The sequence below is a fragment of the Scyliorhinus torazame genome, chromosome 30, assembly GCF_047496885.1.
Source record: "Scyliorhinus torazame isolate Kashiwa2021f chromosome 30, sScyTor2.1, whole genome shotgun sequence".
Taxonomy (NCBI): Eukaryota; Metazoa; Chordata; class Chondrichthyes; order Carcharhiniformes; family Scyliorhinidae; genus Scyliorhinus; species Scyliorhinus torazame.
In genome coordinates, this window is record NC_092736.1 from 5364742 (window position 1) to 5385915 (window position 21174).

General features: G+C 49.3%; 1 protein-coding gene across 1 annotated transcript in view; it reads right to left on the reverse strand.

Annotated features, from left to right (window-relative positions):
• Positions 1-21174, reverse strand: part of serinc4 (serine incorporator 4) — a 48472-nt gene that overhangs the window by 14756 nt on the left and 12542 nt on the right. Inside the window, exons 4-7 of the mRNA XM_072492701.1 lie at positions 9867-9946; positions 4500-4593; positions 753-964; positions 66-161 (exon numbers count right to left, since the gene is read on the reverse strand). Of these exons, the coding sequence (XP_072348802.1) occupies positions 66-161; positions 753-964; positions 4500-4593; positions 9867-9946 (482 nt within the window). The remainder of the gene's footprint in view (positions 1-65; positions 162-752; positions 965-4499; positions 4594-9866; positions 9947-21174) is intronic.

Genomic DNA, 21174 nt, shown 5'->3' on the forward strand with positions numbered 1-21174 from the left:
CCTTCCCCATGCCCAATCCCTTCCCCATGCCCAATCCCTTCCCTGGGATCCTGCTGTGTACTAACCTGTTTCTGGGGGGCGGCTGGAGAGTGCAGAGAAGGTCAGGTACATAACGTAGCAGCTGATGATGGAGGCTTGGAGCAAACTGCTGTGTGTCTGCCCTGAAATCAAAGCCCAAAGATTGATCAGGAAGGGGAGAGTTTGGGAAACACCATCCCCAGATTGCCCTCTGTCTCAGAGGTGTCAACTCCCCCTCGGGGACAAGGGAGGGGCACACACCCCAGCCCCACTAACACCTCACTCTAGACTCTGTGAACAGGAGTATTCACCGGACATCACTCTCTCTCTCGTTCACTCTTTCTCTCTCGTTCACTCTTTCTCTCTCGTTCACTCTCTCTCTCTCTCGTTCACCCTTTCTCTCTCTCGTTCACCCTTTCTCTCTCGTTCACTCTCTCTCTCTCGTTCACTCTCTCTCTCTCCCTCGTTCACTCTCTCTCTCTCGTTCACTCTCTCTCTCTCGTTCACTCTCTCTCCCTCGTTCACTCTCTCTCCCTCGTTCACTCTCTCTCTCTCCCTCGTTCACTCTCTCTCTCACTCACTCACTCTAGTTCTCTCTCTCTTGACTGAGCCTTTACTCACCTGACCCAGTGTCTCCAGAACTGGCTCAGTGACAAACAGTGTTTGGCCCTCCTCCAGATGCTTGTCTCTGTTAAAGGTGCTATTTAAATGTAAGTTGTTGTTGTGTTACTCACTCTGCTGTACACACTGGCTCCTGGATAAGAAAGTCACGAAGAAACAGAGGCTGATATTGAGGATCAGGAGAGCTTTGTTAATCAGACAGCCTGCTGGGTGGGTGTAGAACCTGTACATCAGGGAGAACGCAGTGACAGCAATGATGTAGAAAAGCAGCGTGACAGCCAGCACAGCAAGACTCCACAACTTCCCATCAGCAGCTCCAGTCATCCTGTTGGAGACACACAGAACATTCAATGGCAGCCACAAGTGGTCAATAATAAAACACATCGCCCAGTCCCACCTCATTCACCATTCAGTCTTCTCCCCTGCTAAACAGGAGACTGATAGGCAGGAGAGAGAGATGATACAGAGTAAAGCTCCCTCTACACTGTCCCCATCAAACATTCCCAGGACAGGTACAGCACGGGGTTAGATACAGAGTAAAGCTCCCTCTACACTGTCCCCATCAAACATTCCCAGGACAGGTACAGCACGGGGTTAGATACAGAGTAAAGCTCCCTCTACACTGTCCCCATCAAACACTCCCAGGACAGGTACAGCACGGGGTTAGATACAGAGTAAAGCTCCCTCTACACTGTCCCCATCAAACACTCCCAGGACAGGTACAGCAAGGGGTTAGATACAGAGTAAAGCTCCCTCTACACTGTCCCCATCAAACACACCCAGGACAGGTACAGCACGGGGTGAGATACAGAGTAAAGCTCCCTCTACACTGTCCCCATCAAACACTCCCAGGACAGGTACAGCACGGGGTTAGATACAGAGTAAAGCTCCCTCTACACTGACCCATCAAACACTCCCAGGACAGGTACAGCACGGGGTTAGATACAGAGTAAAGCTCCCTCTACACTGTCCCCATCAAACACACCCAGGACAGGTACAGCACGGGGTGAGATACAGAGTAAAGCTCCCTCTGCACTGTCCCCATCAAACACTCCCGGGACAGGTACAGCACAGGGTTAGATACAGAGTAAAGCTCCCTCTACACTGTTCCCATCAAACACTCCCAGGACAGGTACAGCACAGGGTTAGATAGAGAGTAAAGCTCCCTCTACACTGACCCATCAAACACTCCCAGGACAGGTACAGCACAGGGTTAGATAGAGAGTAAAGCTCCCTCTACACTGACCCATCAAACACTCCCAGGACAGGTACAGCACGGGGTTAGATACAGAGTAAAGCTCCCTCTACACTGTCCCCATCAAACACACCCAGGACAGGAACAGCACGGGGTTAGATACAGAGTAAAGCTCCCTCGACACTGTCCCCATCAAACACTCCCAGGACAGGTACAGCACGGGGTTAGATACAGAGTAAAGCTCCCTCTACACTGTCCCCATCAAACACTCCCAGGACAGGTACAGCACGGGGTTAGATACAGAGTAAAGCTCCCTCTACACTGTCCCCATCAAACACTCCCAGGACTGGTACAGCACGGGGTTAGATACAGAGTAAAGCTCCCTCGACACTGTCCCCATCAAACACTCCCAGGACAGGTACAGCACGGGGTTAGATACAGAGTAAAGCTCCCTCTACAGTGTCCCCATCAAACACTCCCAGGACAGGTACAGCACGGGGTTAGATACAGAGTAAAGCTCCCTCTACAGTGTCCCCATCAAACACTCCCAGGATAGGTACAGCACGGGGTTAGATACAGAGTAAAGCTCCCTCTACACTGTCCCCATCAAACACTCCCAGGACAGGTACAGCACGGGGTTAGACACAGAGTAAAGCTCCCTCTACACTGTCCCCATCAAACACTCCCAGGACAGGTACAGCACGGGGTTAGATACAGAGTAAAGCTCCCTCTACACTGTCCCCATCAAACACTCCCAGGACAGGTACAGCACAGGGTTAGATACAGAGTAAAGCTCCCTCGACACTGTCCCCATCAAACACTCCCAGGACAGGTACAGCACGGGGTTAGATACAGAGTAAAGCTCCCTCTACAGTGTCCCCATCAAACACTCCCAGGACAGGTACAGCACGGCGGTAGATACAGAGTAAAGCTCCCTCTGCACTGTCCCCATCAAACACTCCCAGGACAGGTACAGCACGGGGTTAGACACAGAGTAAAGCTCCCTCTACACTGTCCCCATCAAACACTCCCAGGACAGGTACAGCACGGGGTTAGATACAGAGTAAAGCTCCCTCTACACTGTCTCCATCAAACACTCCCAGGACAGGTACAGCACGGGGTTAGACACAGAGTAAAGCTCCCTCTACACTGTCCCCATCAAACACTCCCAGGACAGGTACAGCACGGGGTTAGACACAGAGTAAAGCTCCCTCTACACTGTCTCCATCAAACACTCCCAGGACAGGTACAGCACGGGGTTAGACACAGAGTAAAGCTCCCTCTACACTGTCCCCATCAAACACTCCCAGGACAGGTACAGCACGGGGTTAGATACAGAGTAAAGCTCCCTCTACACTGTCTCCATCAAACACTCCCAGGACAGGTACAGCACGGGGTTAGACACAGAGTAAAGCTCCCTCTACACTGTCCCCATCAAACACTCCCAGGACAGGTACAGCCCAGGGTTAGATACAGAGTAAAGCTCCCTCTACACTGTCTCCATCAAACACTCCCAGGACAGGTACAGCACGGGGTTAGACACAGAGTAAAGCTCCCTCTACACTGTCCCCATCAAACACTCCCAGGACAGGTACAGCCCAGGGTTAGATACAGAGTAAAGCTCCCTCTACACTGTCTCCATCAAACACTCCCAGGACAGGTACAGCATGGGGTTAGATACAGAGTAAAGCTCCCTCTACACTGTCCCCATCAAACACTCCCAGGACAGGTACAGCACGGGGTTAGATACAGAGTAAAGCTCCCTCGACACTGTCCCCATCAAACACTCCCAGGACAGGTACAGCACGGGGTTAGATACAGAGTAAAGCTCCCGCTACACAGTCCCCATCAAACACTCCCAGGACAGGTACAGCATGGGGTTAGATACAGAGTAAAGCTCCCTCTACACTGTCCCCATCAAACACTCCCAGGACAGGTACAGCACAGGGTTAGATACAGAGTAAATCTCCCTCTACACTGTCCCCATCAAACACTCACAGGACAGTTACAGCACAGGGTTAGATATTGAGTAAAGCTCCCTCTACACTGTCCCCATCAAACACTCCCAGGACAGGGACAGCACGGGGTTAGATAGAGAGTAACGTTGTGAAGAGAGGATCACAGTAAAGCTAATACTGTAAACTATCTGTAATCTCTGCGTTTCTCCAATTCCGGCCTCTTGCCGATTTCCCATGCTGCACCATTGGCGGCCTGCCTTCAGCTGCTGGGCCCAGCTTTGGACCTCCCTGAAGCTCTCAGTCTCTCAGCCTATTCAAAGGAGTTCCTCAAAGCCCTAACTCTCTGAATGAACATCTGGTTATCCGTCCCAAGAGCTCCTTAACGTGACAGCGTCCAATTGTTGTTTAATTATCGCTCCTGTGAGGCTCCTCGAGGTGTTTCTCTCTGCTGTAAACCCCAGTTTTTATTCTGGTTGGCCTCCGCACTGGCCCTTGCAGCTGGGGTCACTGCTGGGTGACCTTGGGCTGTCCTGTCGCTGGCCAATCCCCGAGGGTACTGAGCACAGCCCTGCTCACTGACCCCCGCTGACAGCAGTATCGTGGCCACAATGCTGGGGTCTATCTGTCCTCAGCGATTCTGAATGGAGAATTCCCCCACCTCCAGAACGATTGGGAAAGGCCAGAGGGACCATGACCAATAAACTCACCAGTTCTTGTTCCAGAAGTGTGCGAAGACGGTGATGAGAGAGAGCTGCATCAGGATGAAGAGCAGAGCGCCGGACACACCGACATAACGCCAAACTGTCCGTCACACAGCGACCCAATCCACAAGAGAGAGACAGGGGAGAAAAGAGGAACATTCGTTAGACAAGAATGAAGAACTGCAGGTGGGGGATGCGATCCGAATTGCTGGACCAAAGTAAAATTAACCTTCCATCATCCCGATAGTCACACCATACAACAATGATGGAGTTGTTGACTAATCACAGCGATTAATGAGTTTACAACCGACCCAGACATGAGGTGGGAGAAACCTCACAGTGTTGGAGAGATTTGGGAAGCAGAGGTCCAAAATCCTTTTCAAATTATCCCGACTGGTTACAACCTTGGCCCCTCCCCTCCTGGGGCTGTTCTCACTCGAACCTTCCTCCCCCTCACATACTATCCCCTCTCTGAGCTCATGGATTCTTGGGTATTCCTGGATTCTCATCGGGAGCAGGGGGAAATCAGCCAGGGTTCCTGTCTCCCATTGAAAGCCCATTGGCTGCCAGAAGTTGGATTTGAGTCTGATGCTTCTATGGTGGAATAGCAAACGCCTGTCACCATTTGGCCCCAAACCAGAACCACTTGAAACCATTTATCGCACTAAAGCTAGTGCTTTAAGAGGGGAGGGGAAGAGCGAGATGTTTCTGATCCGGGTGCGGGGTCAGGAAAGGAGACAGAGGGAGTTACAGTTTAAAGGGGTGACCGGGAGTTTTAGATATTTAGGGATTCAAGTGGCTAAAGAGTGGGGGCAGCTCCACAAGTTAAATCTGGACAAAGCGGTCGACCAAATGAAAAGGGATTTCCACAGATGGGACATGCTCCCGCTAACGCTAGCGGGAAGGGTCCAGACGGTGAAGATGACAGTCCTTCCAAACCTGCTTTTCTTTTTTCAATGCCTTCCGATTTTTGTCCCAAAGGCTTTTTTTACAAAAATAAATGCAGCGATTACAGGTTTTGTGTGGGCAGGGAAAACCCCCGAGAGTAAAGAGGGCACTTCTAGAGCGGGGTCGCGGAGAGGGGGGCCTGGCCCTCCTGAGCTTTATTAACTATTACTGGGCGGCCAGCGTATCGATGGTCAGGAAGTGGGGGAGGGGTCGGCCTGGGAGCGAGTGGAAGCGGCATCCTGCAAGGGTACGGGATTGGAGGCTTTACTGACGGCGCCCCTGCCGTTCTCGCCGGCTCGGTACTCCACAGCCCTGTGGTGATGGCAGCCCTGAGGGTGTGGGGGCAATGGAGGCAGCACATGGGATAGGAGGGGGCGTCAGTGTGGTTTCCGATCTGTAACAATCACCGGTTTATCCCGGGGAGGCTGGATGGGGGCTTCAGGAGGCGGCAGCAGGCAGGGATCGAGAGATTTGGGGACTTATTTATCCAGGAGGGCTTTCCGACCTTGGAGGCACTAGAGGAGGAGTTTGAGTTACCGGATGGGAATGGGTTTCGATATTTTCAGGTATACAGTATATTCTGTATACTCAGTATACAGGTAGCTGGGAAATAGGCCGTGGGCAGTTGGGGACATTGTGGGTTTTTGGGGTTCTTTTTAAAATATATATACATGTGTCGGCCCACGCTACTGTTTAAGAAACGTTAATGTGCTAAACTGTGAAAATATTAAATGCTTCAATAAAATATTTTCTAAAAAAAAAAGAGGGGGGGGGGGGGGGGGGGAGGCACGGGACCCAGAGCAACAAAGTCTTTGATAATTCCTCCACAGCTGATGTGATGCACTCCCTGGTCGCAGGGAGACTCCCCACATATTCCAGCTGGATATATATACCTGAATCTCCCAGTAACAGAGTCATTCCTCCATTAGGCTTCGATAGAAATCGCTCAGCCTGAACCTTATCGCTGTTTAGATTTCAGTGCAATTTATTCTTCAACTGATCTGTGCCAATTGTGAAATGGGAGTTTTTTGTATTCCGGCTCCTTCCGACACACATTCCCTTCTGGAGGTGTGAGAAACCCACCCTCAGTACCTTAACTGGGGGCCATTCCTCTGGCCAGTGCTTCGAGAGTGGGCACTGGCCAGCTATTTGACTGTGGTGGCATCACAGCAGCACCTAGTCCACTAAATCTAAAATTCAAAGAGAGCTTGCATTTACGCAGCACCTCACAACCCCCCAAAGCATATTTCAGCCACTGTGTTTTCAAGTGGAGTCACTGTTGAAATGAAGGGAAGGTGGCGGCAAATCTGTGCACAGCAAGATCCCATAAACAGCAATGTGATCACGAGCAGCTGATCTGTTTCTGTGATTTTGATTGATTGAGGGATACATTTTGGAGAGGAGACTTCTCTTTGTTGAAATGATCTCATGGCACCTCAGCGAGCAGAGAGTGTAACCCTTCACCTGAAAGATGGCACCTCTGACCGTGCGGCACCCCCTCAGTACATCAGCCTGGAATTCATGCCGGCTTCTTTGGAGTGGGATTTGAACCCACAATCTTCTGACTTTTTAAAAATAAATTTAGAGTACCCAATTCATTTTTTTCCAATTAAGGGGCAATTTAGCGTGGCCAATCCACCTACCCTGCACATCTTTGGGTTGTGGGGGCGAAACCCACGCAGACACGGGGAGAATGTGCAAACTCCACACGGACAGTGACCCGGGGCCGGGATCGAACCTGGGACCTCGGCGCCGTGAGGCAGCAGTGCTAACCCACTGCGCCACCGTGCTGCCCTGCAATGTTCTGACTTAGCGGCGGGCGAATCACACTGACACCAATACAAATGCCCTCCAATGGAGCAGAGGACTGGGGGGAGGTGGGTGTGCGGAATATTAAGAGCTGGAACCCTAGGCTCCTTACTCAACAGGTGCCGAGGCTCAGGTCCACTCTGCAGCACATGGCACAGGGCAATCCAGTTAGCGACTGGAGAGGAGGAGGAGCTGGGCCTGGCAGGTGGGGTGGACAGATGACGTCGGCAAGTGAAGTTGGCAGGTGTGGTGGGAAGATGGGGTTGGCAGGTAAGGTGGGCAGGCGGGTGGGCAGGTGGGTGGGCAGGTGGTTGGGCAGGTGGGGTGGACAGTATAGAACGGCACTGATTTAATTGGTCTCAGCTGTGTGCGGCCCTTGTCGGGGGGGCGGCAACAACCTGAGATGTGAGGAAGGGGAAAGGGTGTTGGAGGGAAACTGGTTGTGATTTTGGTGCTTTCCTGCCATCTGCTGGTCAACAGTTGACAATGCAACAGCTTTAAATTCCAATAACCCTTCGAGCACAAGAAATAAGCCACTCGGCAGAGTCAGTCCATGCCGGTGATTATGCTTCACATTAGCCAGTTCTACACAGAATACACATGGCACCTGGAGATAAAAGCTTCAATTCTCTTTCATTCCAGCTCTCCATAAGGCAGGAAGAAGTTAATACAAAAGCAAGCCAGCACTCCTCACAGTGAAATAAAGAACAAGACAGAAATGAGAGATAAACAGACTGGCAGGAAAGTGAATCACTGGTCACAGCTCAGACGGAGGTCATTTGGCACATCATGTCTGTGCTAACTCCCGTGGCATTCTGCCCACTCTTCCTTTTCCAATAATTATCCAATTCTCTTTTGAAAGCCTCCACCGCGCTCTTCGGCCGTGCATTCCTGATCCGAGCCCCTCGCTGTGTGGGAAAGTTTCCCCCACGTCGCAATTGCCTCTTTTGCCAATTGCCTTAAATCCGTGCCCTCCGGTGCCACCTTCAGTGATTTATACACCTGTACACCCAGGTCCCTCTGCACTTCCCTTTACAATTGTACCTTTTTTGTAAATATTGTCTCTCCGTGTCCTTCCGACAAAACTGAACCAATTCACATTTCTCCGCGTTGGATTTCATCTACCAATTGTCTGCCAATCCCACCAACCTGTCTATTTCCTTTTGTCCTCCTCACATTTCACAATACTTCAGAAGTTATACAGTCTGGAAATTGTGTCCTGGTCGTCAATATATACATCAGGAAGAGTGGGGGCCGTAACATCGATCCCTGGGGAACTCCATTACAAACCCTTGTCCAGTCTGTCATGTGAGAGTACCTTTAAGAAATGGGTGTTTATAAATGGGGTGTATATAAATATCTGTAGTGAGAGTACCTTTAAGAAATGGGTGTTAATTACTGCAGTGATGTCAGAGAGTGGGGGGAGCTGGGCTGCCTGTCAGCTTTTTACTTTTGTTTTAGGCTGTTTGCTGCAGGGTGTGTTTTAGTTTTGTTTTCAGAGCTGGATAGCTGCAGTCACAGCCAGAAGGGGTATTAGTCTCTCTCTCTGTAATCTAAAAACTGTAAATCGATCCTTTGGTGATTTAAAACTAACAACTGCTCTCAATAGTGTCTTTAACCTGATGTGCTTCTGTTAAAAGTTCTTTTTTAAGTCTTAATGGATGTTAAAAGGTCAGCATAAGCATTACTTAGTGTTGTAGTCTTTGGGGGTTGTATTTGAATTAATGGTTGCTAAGATGTTCACTGTATGTTTTAAAAAGGTTAACTTGAGTTCATAGAATAAACATTGTTTTGCTTTAAAAAATACTTTTCCATTTCTGCAGTCCCACACCTGTAGAGTGGGCCGTCTGCTCCCCATATCACAATCTATAAAAAATTGTGGGTCAGGTGATCTCCATGATACACTTTGGGGTTCTCGAAACCCTGGCCCATAACAAGTCCAAACAAAACTCACCGGCTACTACCCTCTGTTTCCTGCCACTCAGCCAATCTCGTATCCATCTTGCTACACTCCCTCTTATTCCAGGAGCTGTAGCTTTGCCCAAAAGTCTGTTGTGCGGCACTGGTTAAAAGGCCTTCTGGACACCACATCAACAGCATTATCCTCGTCAACCCTCTCTGTTACCTCTTCAAAAAACTCCACAAATTTAATTGAACACAAATTGTGCTTCACAAATCCTCTCCTTAATTAACCCAGATTTGTCCATGTGGCTATTAATTCTGTCCTGGATTATTGTTTCCAGGAGCTTCCTCCCCTTCACGATGACTGGCCCAACATTGCCCTTGGTAAAGATAGAGGGCGAGAGATACACAGATCTTAGACAAGGTTAGGGGATGAGACTATCTGGTAGACCATTGCAGGGCTATTGCATAAGAGCAGGAAGATAAGAAATAGGAGTGGACCATTCGGCCCCTTATGTTTGCTCCACTTCACCACGATCACGGCTCATTATTAGCTTCAACCCCATTTCCCTGCCCGTTCCCCGTTTCCAGAAATCAGAAATCTGTCTGTTACGGCCTTAAATATTTTCAACAATGAAACATTCACACCCTCTGGGGTGCAGAATTCCAAATTTCACACAGTTGTCGGAACTCTTGCTTTGTAATTTCACTTACCGTGAAGGAATGATTCATCGGGGATAAAAAAGGCTGCAGCTGATATCCCGACGAGGATCAGGAACTTCAAAAACCAGAACCTGCAGCAGAGACAGCACAGTGACTGAGAAACACAGTGACTGAGAAACACCGCGACTGAGAAACACCGAGACTGAGAAACACCGCGACTGAGAAACACCGAGACTGAGAAACACTGAGACTGAGAAACACCGAGACTGAGAAACACCGTGACTGAGAAACACCGCGACTGAGAAACGCCGAGACTGAGAAACACTGAGACTGAGAAACACCGCGACTGAGAAACACTGAGCCTGAGAAACACCGCGACTGAGAAACACCGCGACTGAGAAACACTGAGCCTGAGAAACACTGAGACTGAGAAACACTGAGACTGAGAAACACTGAGGCTGAGAAACACAGTGACTGAGAAACACAGTGACTGAGAAACACAGTGACTGAGAAACACAGTGACTGAGAAACACAGTGACTGAGAAACACCGCGACTGAGAATCACTGAGACTGAGAAACACTGAGACTGAGAAACACTGAGACTGAGAAACACTGGGACTGAGAAAAACTGAGACTGAGAAAAACCGCGACTGAGAAACACCGAGACTGAGAAACACCGAGACTGAGAAACACCGAGTCTGAGAAACACAGACTGAGAAACACCGCAACTGAGAAACACCGCAACTGAGAAACACCGCGACTGAGAAACACCGCGACTGAGAAACACTGAGACTGAAAAACACCGCGACTGAGAAACACCGCGACTGAGAAACACTGAGACTGAGAAACACCGCGACTGAGAAACACTGAGACTGAGAAACACAGCGACTGAGAAACACTGAGACTGAGAAACACCGCGACTGAGAAACACCGCGACTGAGAAACACCGAGACTGAGAAACACCGAGAGTGAGAAACACAGCGACTGAGAAACACAGCGACTGAGAAACACTGAGACTGAGAAACACCGCGACTGAGGAACACTGAGACTGAGAAACACAGACTGAGAAACACAGACTGAGAAACACCGCGACTGAGAAACACCGAGACTGAGAAACACCGCGACTGAGAAACACCGCGACTGAGAAACACCGCGACTGAGAAACACTGGGACTGAGAAAAACTGAGACTGAGAAAAACCGCGACTGAGAAACACCGAGACTGAGAAACACCGAGACTGAGAAACACCGAGTCTGAGAAACACTGAGACTGAGAAACACTGAGACTGAGAAACACTGAGACTGACAAACACCGGGACTGAGAAACACTGAGACTGACAAACACTGAGACTGACAAACACCGCGACTGAGAACCACTGAGACTGAGAAACACTGACTGAGAAACACCGCGACTGAGAAACACTGAGACTGAGAAACACCGCGACTGAGAAACACCGCGACTGAGAAACACCGAGACTGAGAAACACAGACTGAGAAACACCGCGACTGAGAAACACCGCGACTGAGAAACACAGACTGAGAAACACCGCGACTGAGAAACACAGACTGAGAAACACAGACTGAGAAACACCGGGACTGAGAAACACCGCGACTGAGAAACACTGAGACTGAGAAACACCGCGACTGAGAAACACAGACTGAGAAACACTGAGACTGAGAAACACCGAGACTGAGAAACACAGACTGAGAAACACCGAGACTGAGAAACACTGAGACTGAGAAACACTGAGACTGAGAAACACCGAGACTGAGAAACACCGAGACTGAGAAACACCGAGACTGAGAAACACCGAGACTGAGAAACACCGAGACTGAGAAACACCGAGACTGAGAAACACCGAGACTGAGAAACACAGACTGAGAAACACCGCGACTGAGAAACACCGCGACTGAGAAACACAGACTGAGAAACACCGCGACTGAGAAACACCGCGACTGAGAAACACAGACTGAGAAACACAGACTGAGAAACACCGGGACTGAGAAACACCGCGACTGAGAAACACTGAGACTGAGAAACACCGCGACTGCGAAACACAGTGACTGAGAAACACTGAGACTGAGAAACACCGAGACAGAGACTGAGAAACACTGAGACTGAGAAACACTGAGACTGAGAAACACTGAGACTGAGAAACACTGAGACTGAGAAACACTGAGACTGAGAAACACCGAGACTGAGAAACACCGAGTCTGAGAAACACAGACTGAGAAACACCGCAACTGAGAAACACCGCAACTGAGAAACACCGCGACTGAGAAACACCGCGACTGAGAAACACTGAGACTGAAAAACACCGCGACTGAGAAACACCGCGACTGAGAAACACTGAGACTGAGAAACACCGCGACTGAGAAACACTGAGACTGAGAAACACAGCGACTGAGAAACACTGAGACTGAGAAACACCGCGACTGAGAAACACCGCGACTGAGAAAAACCGAGACTGAGAAACACCGAGAGTGAGAAACACAGCGACTGAGAAACACAGCGACTGAGAAACACTGAGACTGAGAAACACCGCGACTGAGGAACACTGAGACTGAGAAACACAGACTGAGAAACACAGACTGAGAAACACCGCGACTGAGAAACACCGAGACTGAGAAACACCGCGACTGAGAAACACCGCGACTGAGAAACACCGCGACTGAGAAACACTGGGACTGAGAAAAACTGAGACTGAGAAAAACCGCGACTGAGAAACACCGAGACTGAGAAACACCGAGACTGAGAAACACCGAGTCTGAGAAACACTGAGACTGAGAAACACTGAGACTGAGAAACACTGAGACTGACAAACACCGGGACTGAGAAACACTGAGACTGACAAACACTGAGACTGACAAACACCGCGACTGAGAACCACTGAGACTGAGAAACACTGACTGAGAAACACCGCGACTGAGAAACACTGAGACTGAGAAACACCGCGACTGAGAAACACCGCGACTGAGAAACACCGAGACTGAGAAACACAGACTGAGAAACACCGCGACTGAGAAACACCGCGACTGAGAAACACAGACTGAGAAACACCGCGACTGAGAAACACAGACTGAGAAACACAGACTGAGAAACACAGACTGAGAAACACCGCGACTGAGAAACACTGAGACTGAGAAACACCGCGACTGAGAAACACAGACTGAGAAACACTGAGACTGAGAAACACCGAGACTGAGAAACACAGACTGAGAAACACCGAGACTGAGAAACACTGAGACTGAGAAACACTGAGACTGAGAAACACTGAGACTGAGAAACACCGAGACTGAGAAACACCGAGACTGAGAAACACCGAGACTGAGAAACACCGAGACTGAGAAACACCGAGACTGAGAAACACAGACTGAGAAACACCGCGACTGAGAAACACCGCGACTGAGAAACACAGACTGAGAAACACCGCGACTGAGAAACACCGCGACTGAGAAACACAGACTGAGAAACACAGACTGAGAAACACCGGGACTGAGAAACACCGCGACTGAGAAACACTGAGACTGAGAAACACCGCGACTGCGAAACACAGTGACTGAGAAACACTGAGACTGAGAAACACCGAGACAGAGACTGAGAAACACTGAGACTGAGAAACACTGAGACTGAGAAACACTGAGACTGAGAAACACTGAGACTGAGAAACACCGAGACTGAGAAACACCGAGACTGAGAAACACAGACTGAGAAACACCGCGACTGCGAAACACAGTGACTGAGAAACACTGAGACTGAGAAACACCGAGACAGAGACTGAGAAACACTGAGACTGAGAAACACTGAGACTGAGAAACACCGCGACTGAGAAACACAGACTGAGAAACACCGCGACTGCGAAACACAGTGACTGAGAAACACTGAGACTGAGAAACACCGAGACAGAGACTGAGAAACACTGAGACTGAGAAACACTGAGACTGAGAAACACTGAGACTGAGAAACACCGAGACAGAGACTGAGAAACACTGAGACTGAGAAACACCGCGACTGAGAAACACTGAGACTGAGAAACACAGTGACTGAGAAACACTGAGACTGAGAAACACCGAGACAGAGACTGAGAAACACCGCGACTGAGAAACACTGAGACTGAGAAACACAGACTGAGAAACACAGACTGAGAAACACCGGGACTGAGAAACACCGCGACTGAGAAACACCGCGACTGAGAAACACCGAGACTGAGAAACACCGAGACTGAGAAACACTGAGACTGAGAAACACCGAGACTGAGAAACACAGACTGAGAAACACAGACTGAGAAACACCGGGACTGAGAAACACCGCGACTGAGAAACACCGCGACTGAGAAACACCGAGACTGAGAAACACCGAGACTGAGAAACACTGAGACTGAGAAACAGTGACTGAGAAACACCGCGACTGAGAAACACCGAGACTGAGAAACACAGTGACTGAGAAACACCGAGGCTGAGAAACACCGAGACTGAGAAACACCGAGTCTGAGAAACACCGAGACTGAGAAACACAGTGACTGAGAAACACCGAGACTGAGAAACACCGAGACTGAGAAACACCGAGATTGAGAAACACCGAGATTGAGAAACATCGAGACTGAGAAACACCGAGACTGAGAAACACCGAGACTGAGAAACACCGAGACTGAGAAACACCGAGACTGAGAAACACCGAGACTGAGAAACACAGAGACTGAGAAACACCGAGACTGAGAAACACCGAGACTGAGAAACACCGAGACTGAGAAACACCGAGACTGAGAAACACCGAGACTGAGAAACACCGAGACTGAGAAACACCGAGACTGAGAAACACCGTGACTGAGAAACACCGAGACTGAGAAACACCGAGACTGAGAAACACCGCGACTGAGAAACACCGAGACTGAGAAACACCGAGACTGAGAAACACCGAGACTGAGAAACACCGAGACTGAGAAACACAGCGACTGAGAAACACTGAGACTGAGAAACACCGTGACTGAGAAACACAGCGACTGAGAAACACCGAGACTGAGAAACACCGAGACTGAGAAACACCGAGACTGAGAAACACAGTGACTGAGAAACACCAAGACTGAGAAACACAGTGACTGAGAAACACCGAGACTGAGAAACACCGAGACTGAGAAACACAGTGACTGAGAAACACAGTGACTGAGAAACACCGAGACTGAGAAACACCAAGACTGAGAAACACAGTGACTGAGAAACACAGTGACTGAGAAACACTGAGACTGAGAAACACCGAGACTGAGAAACACCGAGACTGAGAAACACCGAGACTGAGAAACACAGCGACTGAGAAACACAGCGACTGAGAGACACAGCGACTGAGAGACACCGAGACTGAGAAACACCGAGACTGAGAAACACCGTGACTGAGAAACACCGCGACTGAGAAACACTGAGACTGAGAAACACCGCGACTGAGAAACACTGAGACTGAGAAACACCGCGACTGAGAAACACTGAGACTGAGAAACACCGAGACTGAGAAACACCGAGACTGAGAAAAACCGAGACTGAGAAACAGTGACTGAGAAACACCGAGACTGAGAAACACCGAGACTGAGAAACACCGAGACTGAGAAACACCGAGACTGAGAAACACCGAGACTGAGAAACACCGAGACTGAGAAACACCGAGACTGAGAAACACCGAGACTGAGAAACACCGAGACTGAGAAACACCGAGACTGAGAAACACAGTGACTGAGAAACACAGTGACTGAGAAACACCGAGACTGAGAAACACCAAGACTGAGAAACACAGTGACTGAGAAACACAGTGACTGAGAAACACAGTGACTGAGAAACACCGAGACTGAGAAACACCGAGACTGAGAAACACCGAGACTGAGAAACACCGAGACTGAGAAACACAGCGACTGAGAAACACAGCGACTGAGAGACACCGAGACTGAGAAACACCGAGGCTGAGAAACACCGAGACTGAGAAACACCGTGACTGAGAAACACCGCGACTGAGAAACACTGAGACTGAGAAACACCGCGACTGAGAAACACTGAGACTGAGAAACACCGCGACTGAGAAACACGGAGACTGAGAAACACCGAGACTGAGAAACACCGAGACTGAGAAAAACCGAGACTGAGAAACAGTGACTGAGAAACACCGAGACTGAGAAACACCGAGACTGAGAAACACCGAGACTGAGAAACACCGAGACTGAGAAACACCGAGACTGAGAAACACCGAGACTGAGAAACACCGAGACTGAGAAACACCGAGACTGAGAAACACCGAGACTGAGAAACACCGAGACTGAGAAACACTGTGACTGAGAAACACCGAGACTGAGAAACAGTGACTGAGATACACCGAGACTGAGAAACACCGAGACTGAGAAACACCGAGACTGAGAAACAGTGACTGAGAAACACAGTGACTGAGAAACACCGGGACTGAGAAACACTGAGACTGAGAAACACAGTGACTGAGAAACACCGAGACTGAGAAACACCGAGACTGAGAAACACCGAGACTGAGAAACACCGAGACTGAGAAACACCGAGACTGAGAAACACCGAGACTGAGAAACACCGAGACTGAGAAACACCGAGACTGAGAAACACCAAGACTGAGAAACACAGCGACTGAGAAACACAGACTGAGAAACACAGTGACTGAGAAACACCGAGACTGAGAAACACCGAGACTGAGAACCACCGAGACTGAGAAACACAGCGACTGAGAAACACAGCGACTGAGAAACACAGTGACTGAGAAACACTGAGACTGAGAAACACCGAGACTGAGAAACACTGGGACTGAGAAACACAGCGACTGAGAAACACTGGGACTGAGAAACAGTGACTGAGAAACACAGCGACTGAGAAACACCGAGACTGAGAAACACCGAGACTGAGAAACAGTGACTGAGAAACACAGCGACTGAGAAACACCGAGACTGAGAAACACCGAGACTGAGAAACACCGAGACTGAGAAACACCGAGACTGAGAAACACCGAGACTGAGAAACACAGTGACTGAGAAACACCGAGACTGAGAAACACTGAGACTGAGAAACACCGAGACTGAGAAACACCGAGACTGAGAAACACAGTGACTGAGAAACACCGAGACTGAGAAACACTGAGACTGAGAAACACCGAGACTGAGAAACACAGCGACTGAGAAACACAGCGACTGAGAAACACAGTGACTGAGAAACACTGAGACTGAGAAACACCGAGACTGAGAAACACTGGGACTGAGAAACACAGCGACTGAGAAACACTGGGACTGAGAAACAGTGACTGAGAAACACAGCGACTGAGAAACACCGAGACTGAGAAACACCGAGACTGAGAAACAGTGACTGAGAAACACAGCGACTGAGAAACACCGAGACTGAGAAACACCGAGACTGAGAAACACCGAGACTGAGAAACACCGAGACTGAGAAACACCGAGACTGAGAAACACCGGGACTGAGAAACATTGAGACTGAGAAACACCGCGACTGAGAAACACTGAGACTGAGAAACACTGAGACTGAGAAACACTGACTGAGAAACACTGAGGCTGAGAAACACCGAGACAGAGAGACACCGAGACTGAGAAACACTGAGACTGAGAAACACCGGGACTGAGAAACACCGAGACTGAGAAACACCGAGACTGAGAAACACTGAGACTGAGAAACACCGAGACTGAGAAACACCGAGACTGAGAAACAGTGACTGAGAAACACAGCGACTGAGAAACGCCGAGACTGAGAAACAGTGACTGAGAAACACAGCGACTGAGAAACACCGAGACTGAGAAACACCGAGACTGAGAAACAGTGACTGAGAAACACAGACACTGAGAAACACAGCGACTGAGAAACACAGCGACTGAGAAACACAGCGACTGAGAAACACAGCGACTGAGAAACACAGCGACTGAGAAACACAGCGACTGAGAAACACAGTGACTGAGAAACACAGCGACTGAGAAACACAGCGACTGAGAAACACCGAGACTGAGAAACAGTGACTGAGAAACACAGACACTGAGAAACACAGCGACTGAGAAACACCGAGACTGAGAAACACCGAGACTGAGAAACACCGAGACTGAGAAACACAGCGACTGAGAAACACTGCGACTGAGAAACACTGCGACTGAGAAACACAGCGACTGAGAAACACTGCGACTGAGAAACACCGCGACTGAGAAACACCGAGACTGAGAAACACCGCGACTGAGAAACACTGAGACTGAGAAACACTGAGACTGAGAAACACCGCGACTGAGAAACACCGAGACTGAGAAACACCGCGACTGAGAAACACCGAGACTGAGAAACACCGAGACTGAGAAACACAGCGACTGAGAAACACCGAGACTGAGAAACACTGAGACTGAGAAACACTGAGACTGAGAAACACTGAGACTGAGAAACACCGAGACTGAGAAACACCGAGACTGAGAAACACCGAGACTGAGAAACACAGTGACTGAGAAACACCGAGACTGAGAAACATTGAGACTGAGAAACACAGCGACTGAGAAACACCGAGACTGAGAAACATTGAGACTGAGAAACACAGCGACTGAGAAACACCGAGACTGAGAAACATTGAGACTGAGAAACACTGAGACTGAGAAACACCGAGACTGAGAAACACCGAGACTGAGAAACACCGAGACTGAGAAACACTGAGACTGAGAAACACCGACTGAGAAACAGTGACTGAGAAACACCGGGACTGAGAAACACCGAGACTGAGAAACACCGAGACTGAGAAACACCGAGACTGAGAAACACTGAGACTGAGAAACACCGAGACTGAGAAACACCGCGACTGAGAAACACCGCGACTGAGAAACACCGCGACTGAGAAACACCGCGACTGAGAAACACTGAGACTGAGAAACACCGAGACTGAGAAACACTGAGACTGAGAAACACCGAGACTGAGAAACACTGAGACTGAGAAACACTGAGACTGAGAAACACCGAGACTGAGAAACACCAAGACTGAGAAACACCGAGAATGAGAAACACTGAGACTGAGAAACAGTGACTGAGAAACACCGAGACTGAGAAACACCGAGACTGAGAAACACCGAGACTGAGAAACACCGAGACTGAGAAACACCGAGACTGAGAAACACTGAGAAACACCGAGACTGAGAAACACCGAGACTGAGAAACACAGCGACTGAGAAACACAGCGACTGAGAAACACAGCGACTGAGAAACACTGAGAAACACCGAGACTGAGAAACACTGAGACTGAGAAACACCGAGACTGGGAAACACTGAGACTGAGAAACACTGAGAAACACTGAGACTGAGAAACACCGAGACTGAGAAACACAGCGACTGAGAAACACAGCGACTGAGAAACACTGAGAAACACCGAGACTGAGAAACACTGAGACTGAGAAACACCGAGACTGAGAAACACCGAGACAGAGAAACACCGAGACTGAGAAACACCGAGACTGAGAAACACCAAGACTGAGAAACACTGACTGAGAAACACCGAGACAGAGAAACACCGAGACTGAGAAACACAGCGACTGAGAAACAGCGAGACTGAGAAACACCGAGACTGAGAAACACCGAGACTGAGAAACACCGAGACTGAGAAACACCGCGACTGAGAAACACCGCGACTGAGAAACACCGCGACTGAGAAACACCGCGACTGAGAAACACCGCGACTGAGAAACACCGAGACTGAGAAACACCGAGACTGAGAAACACTGAGACTGAGAAACACCGAGACTGAGAAACACCGAGACAGAGAAACACCGAGACTGAGAAACACCGAGACTGAGAAACACCGAGACTGAGAAACACCAAGACTGAGAAACACTGACTGAGAAACACCGAGACAGAGAAACACCGAGACTGAGAAACACAGCGACTGAGAAACAGCGAGACTGAGAAACACCGAGACTGAGAAACACCGAGACTGAGAAACACCGCGACTGAGAAACACCGCGACTGAGAAACACCGCGACTGAGAAACACCGAGACTGAGAAACACCGAGACTGAGAAACACCGAGACTGAGAAACACCGAGACTGAGAAACAGTGACTGAGAAACACCGAGACTGAGAAACACTGGGAAGATAAACACGGGGACTGAGAAAGACAGGGACTGAGAAACACAGTGACTGAGAAACACAGCGACTGAGAAACACAGCGACTGAGAAACACAGCGACTGAGAAACAGTGACTGAGAAACACAGACACTGAGAAACACAGCGACTGAGAAACACAGCGACTGAGAAACACTGCGACTGAGAAACACTGCGACTGAGAAACACAGCGACTGAGAAACACTGCGACTGAGAAACACTGCGACTGAGAAACACTGCGACTGAGAAACACCGAGACTGAGAAACACCGCGACTGAGAAACACCGAGACTGAGAAACACCGAGACTGAGAAACACAGCGACTGAGAAACACCGAGACTGAGAAACACTGAGACTGAGAAACACTGAGACTGAGAAACACTGAGACTGAGAAACACCGAGACTGAGAAACATTGAGACTGAGAAACACAGCGACTGAGAAACACCGAGACTGAGAAACACCGAGACTGAGAAACACCGAGACTGAGAAACACCGAGACTGAGAAACACTGAGACTGAGAAACACCGAGACTGAGAAACAGTGACTGAGAAACACCGAGACTGAGAAACACTGAGACTGAGAAACACTGAGACTGAGAAACACCGGGACTGAGAAACACCGAGACTGAGAAACACCGGGACTGAGAAACACCGAGACTGAGAAACACCGAGACTGAGAAACACCGAGACTGAGAAACACCGAGACTGAGAAACACCGAGACTGAGAAACACTGAGACTGAGAAACACCGAGACTGAGAAACACCAAGACTGAGAAACACCGCGACTGAGAAACACCGCGACTGAGAAACACCGAGACTGAGAAACACTGAGACTGAGAAACACCGAGACTGAGAAACACTGAGACTGAGAAACACTGAGACTGAGAAACACCAAGACTGAGAAACACCGAGAATGAGAAACACTGAGACTGAGAAACAGTGACTGAGAAACACCGAGACTGAGAAACACCGAGACTGAGAAACACCGAGACTGAGAAACACCGAGACTGAGAAACACCGAGACTGAGAAACACTGAGACTGAGAAACACCGAGACTGAGAAACACAGCGACTGAGAAACACCGAGACTGAGAAACACTGAGACTGAGAAACACTGAGACTGAGAAACACCGAGACTGGGAAACACTGAGACTGAGAAACACTGAGAAACACTGAGAAACACTGAGACTGAGAAACACTGAGAAACACCGAGACTGAGAAACACTGAGAAACACCGAGACTGAGAAA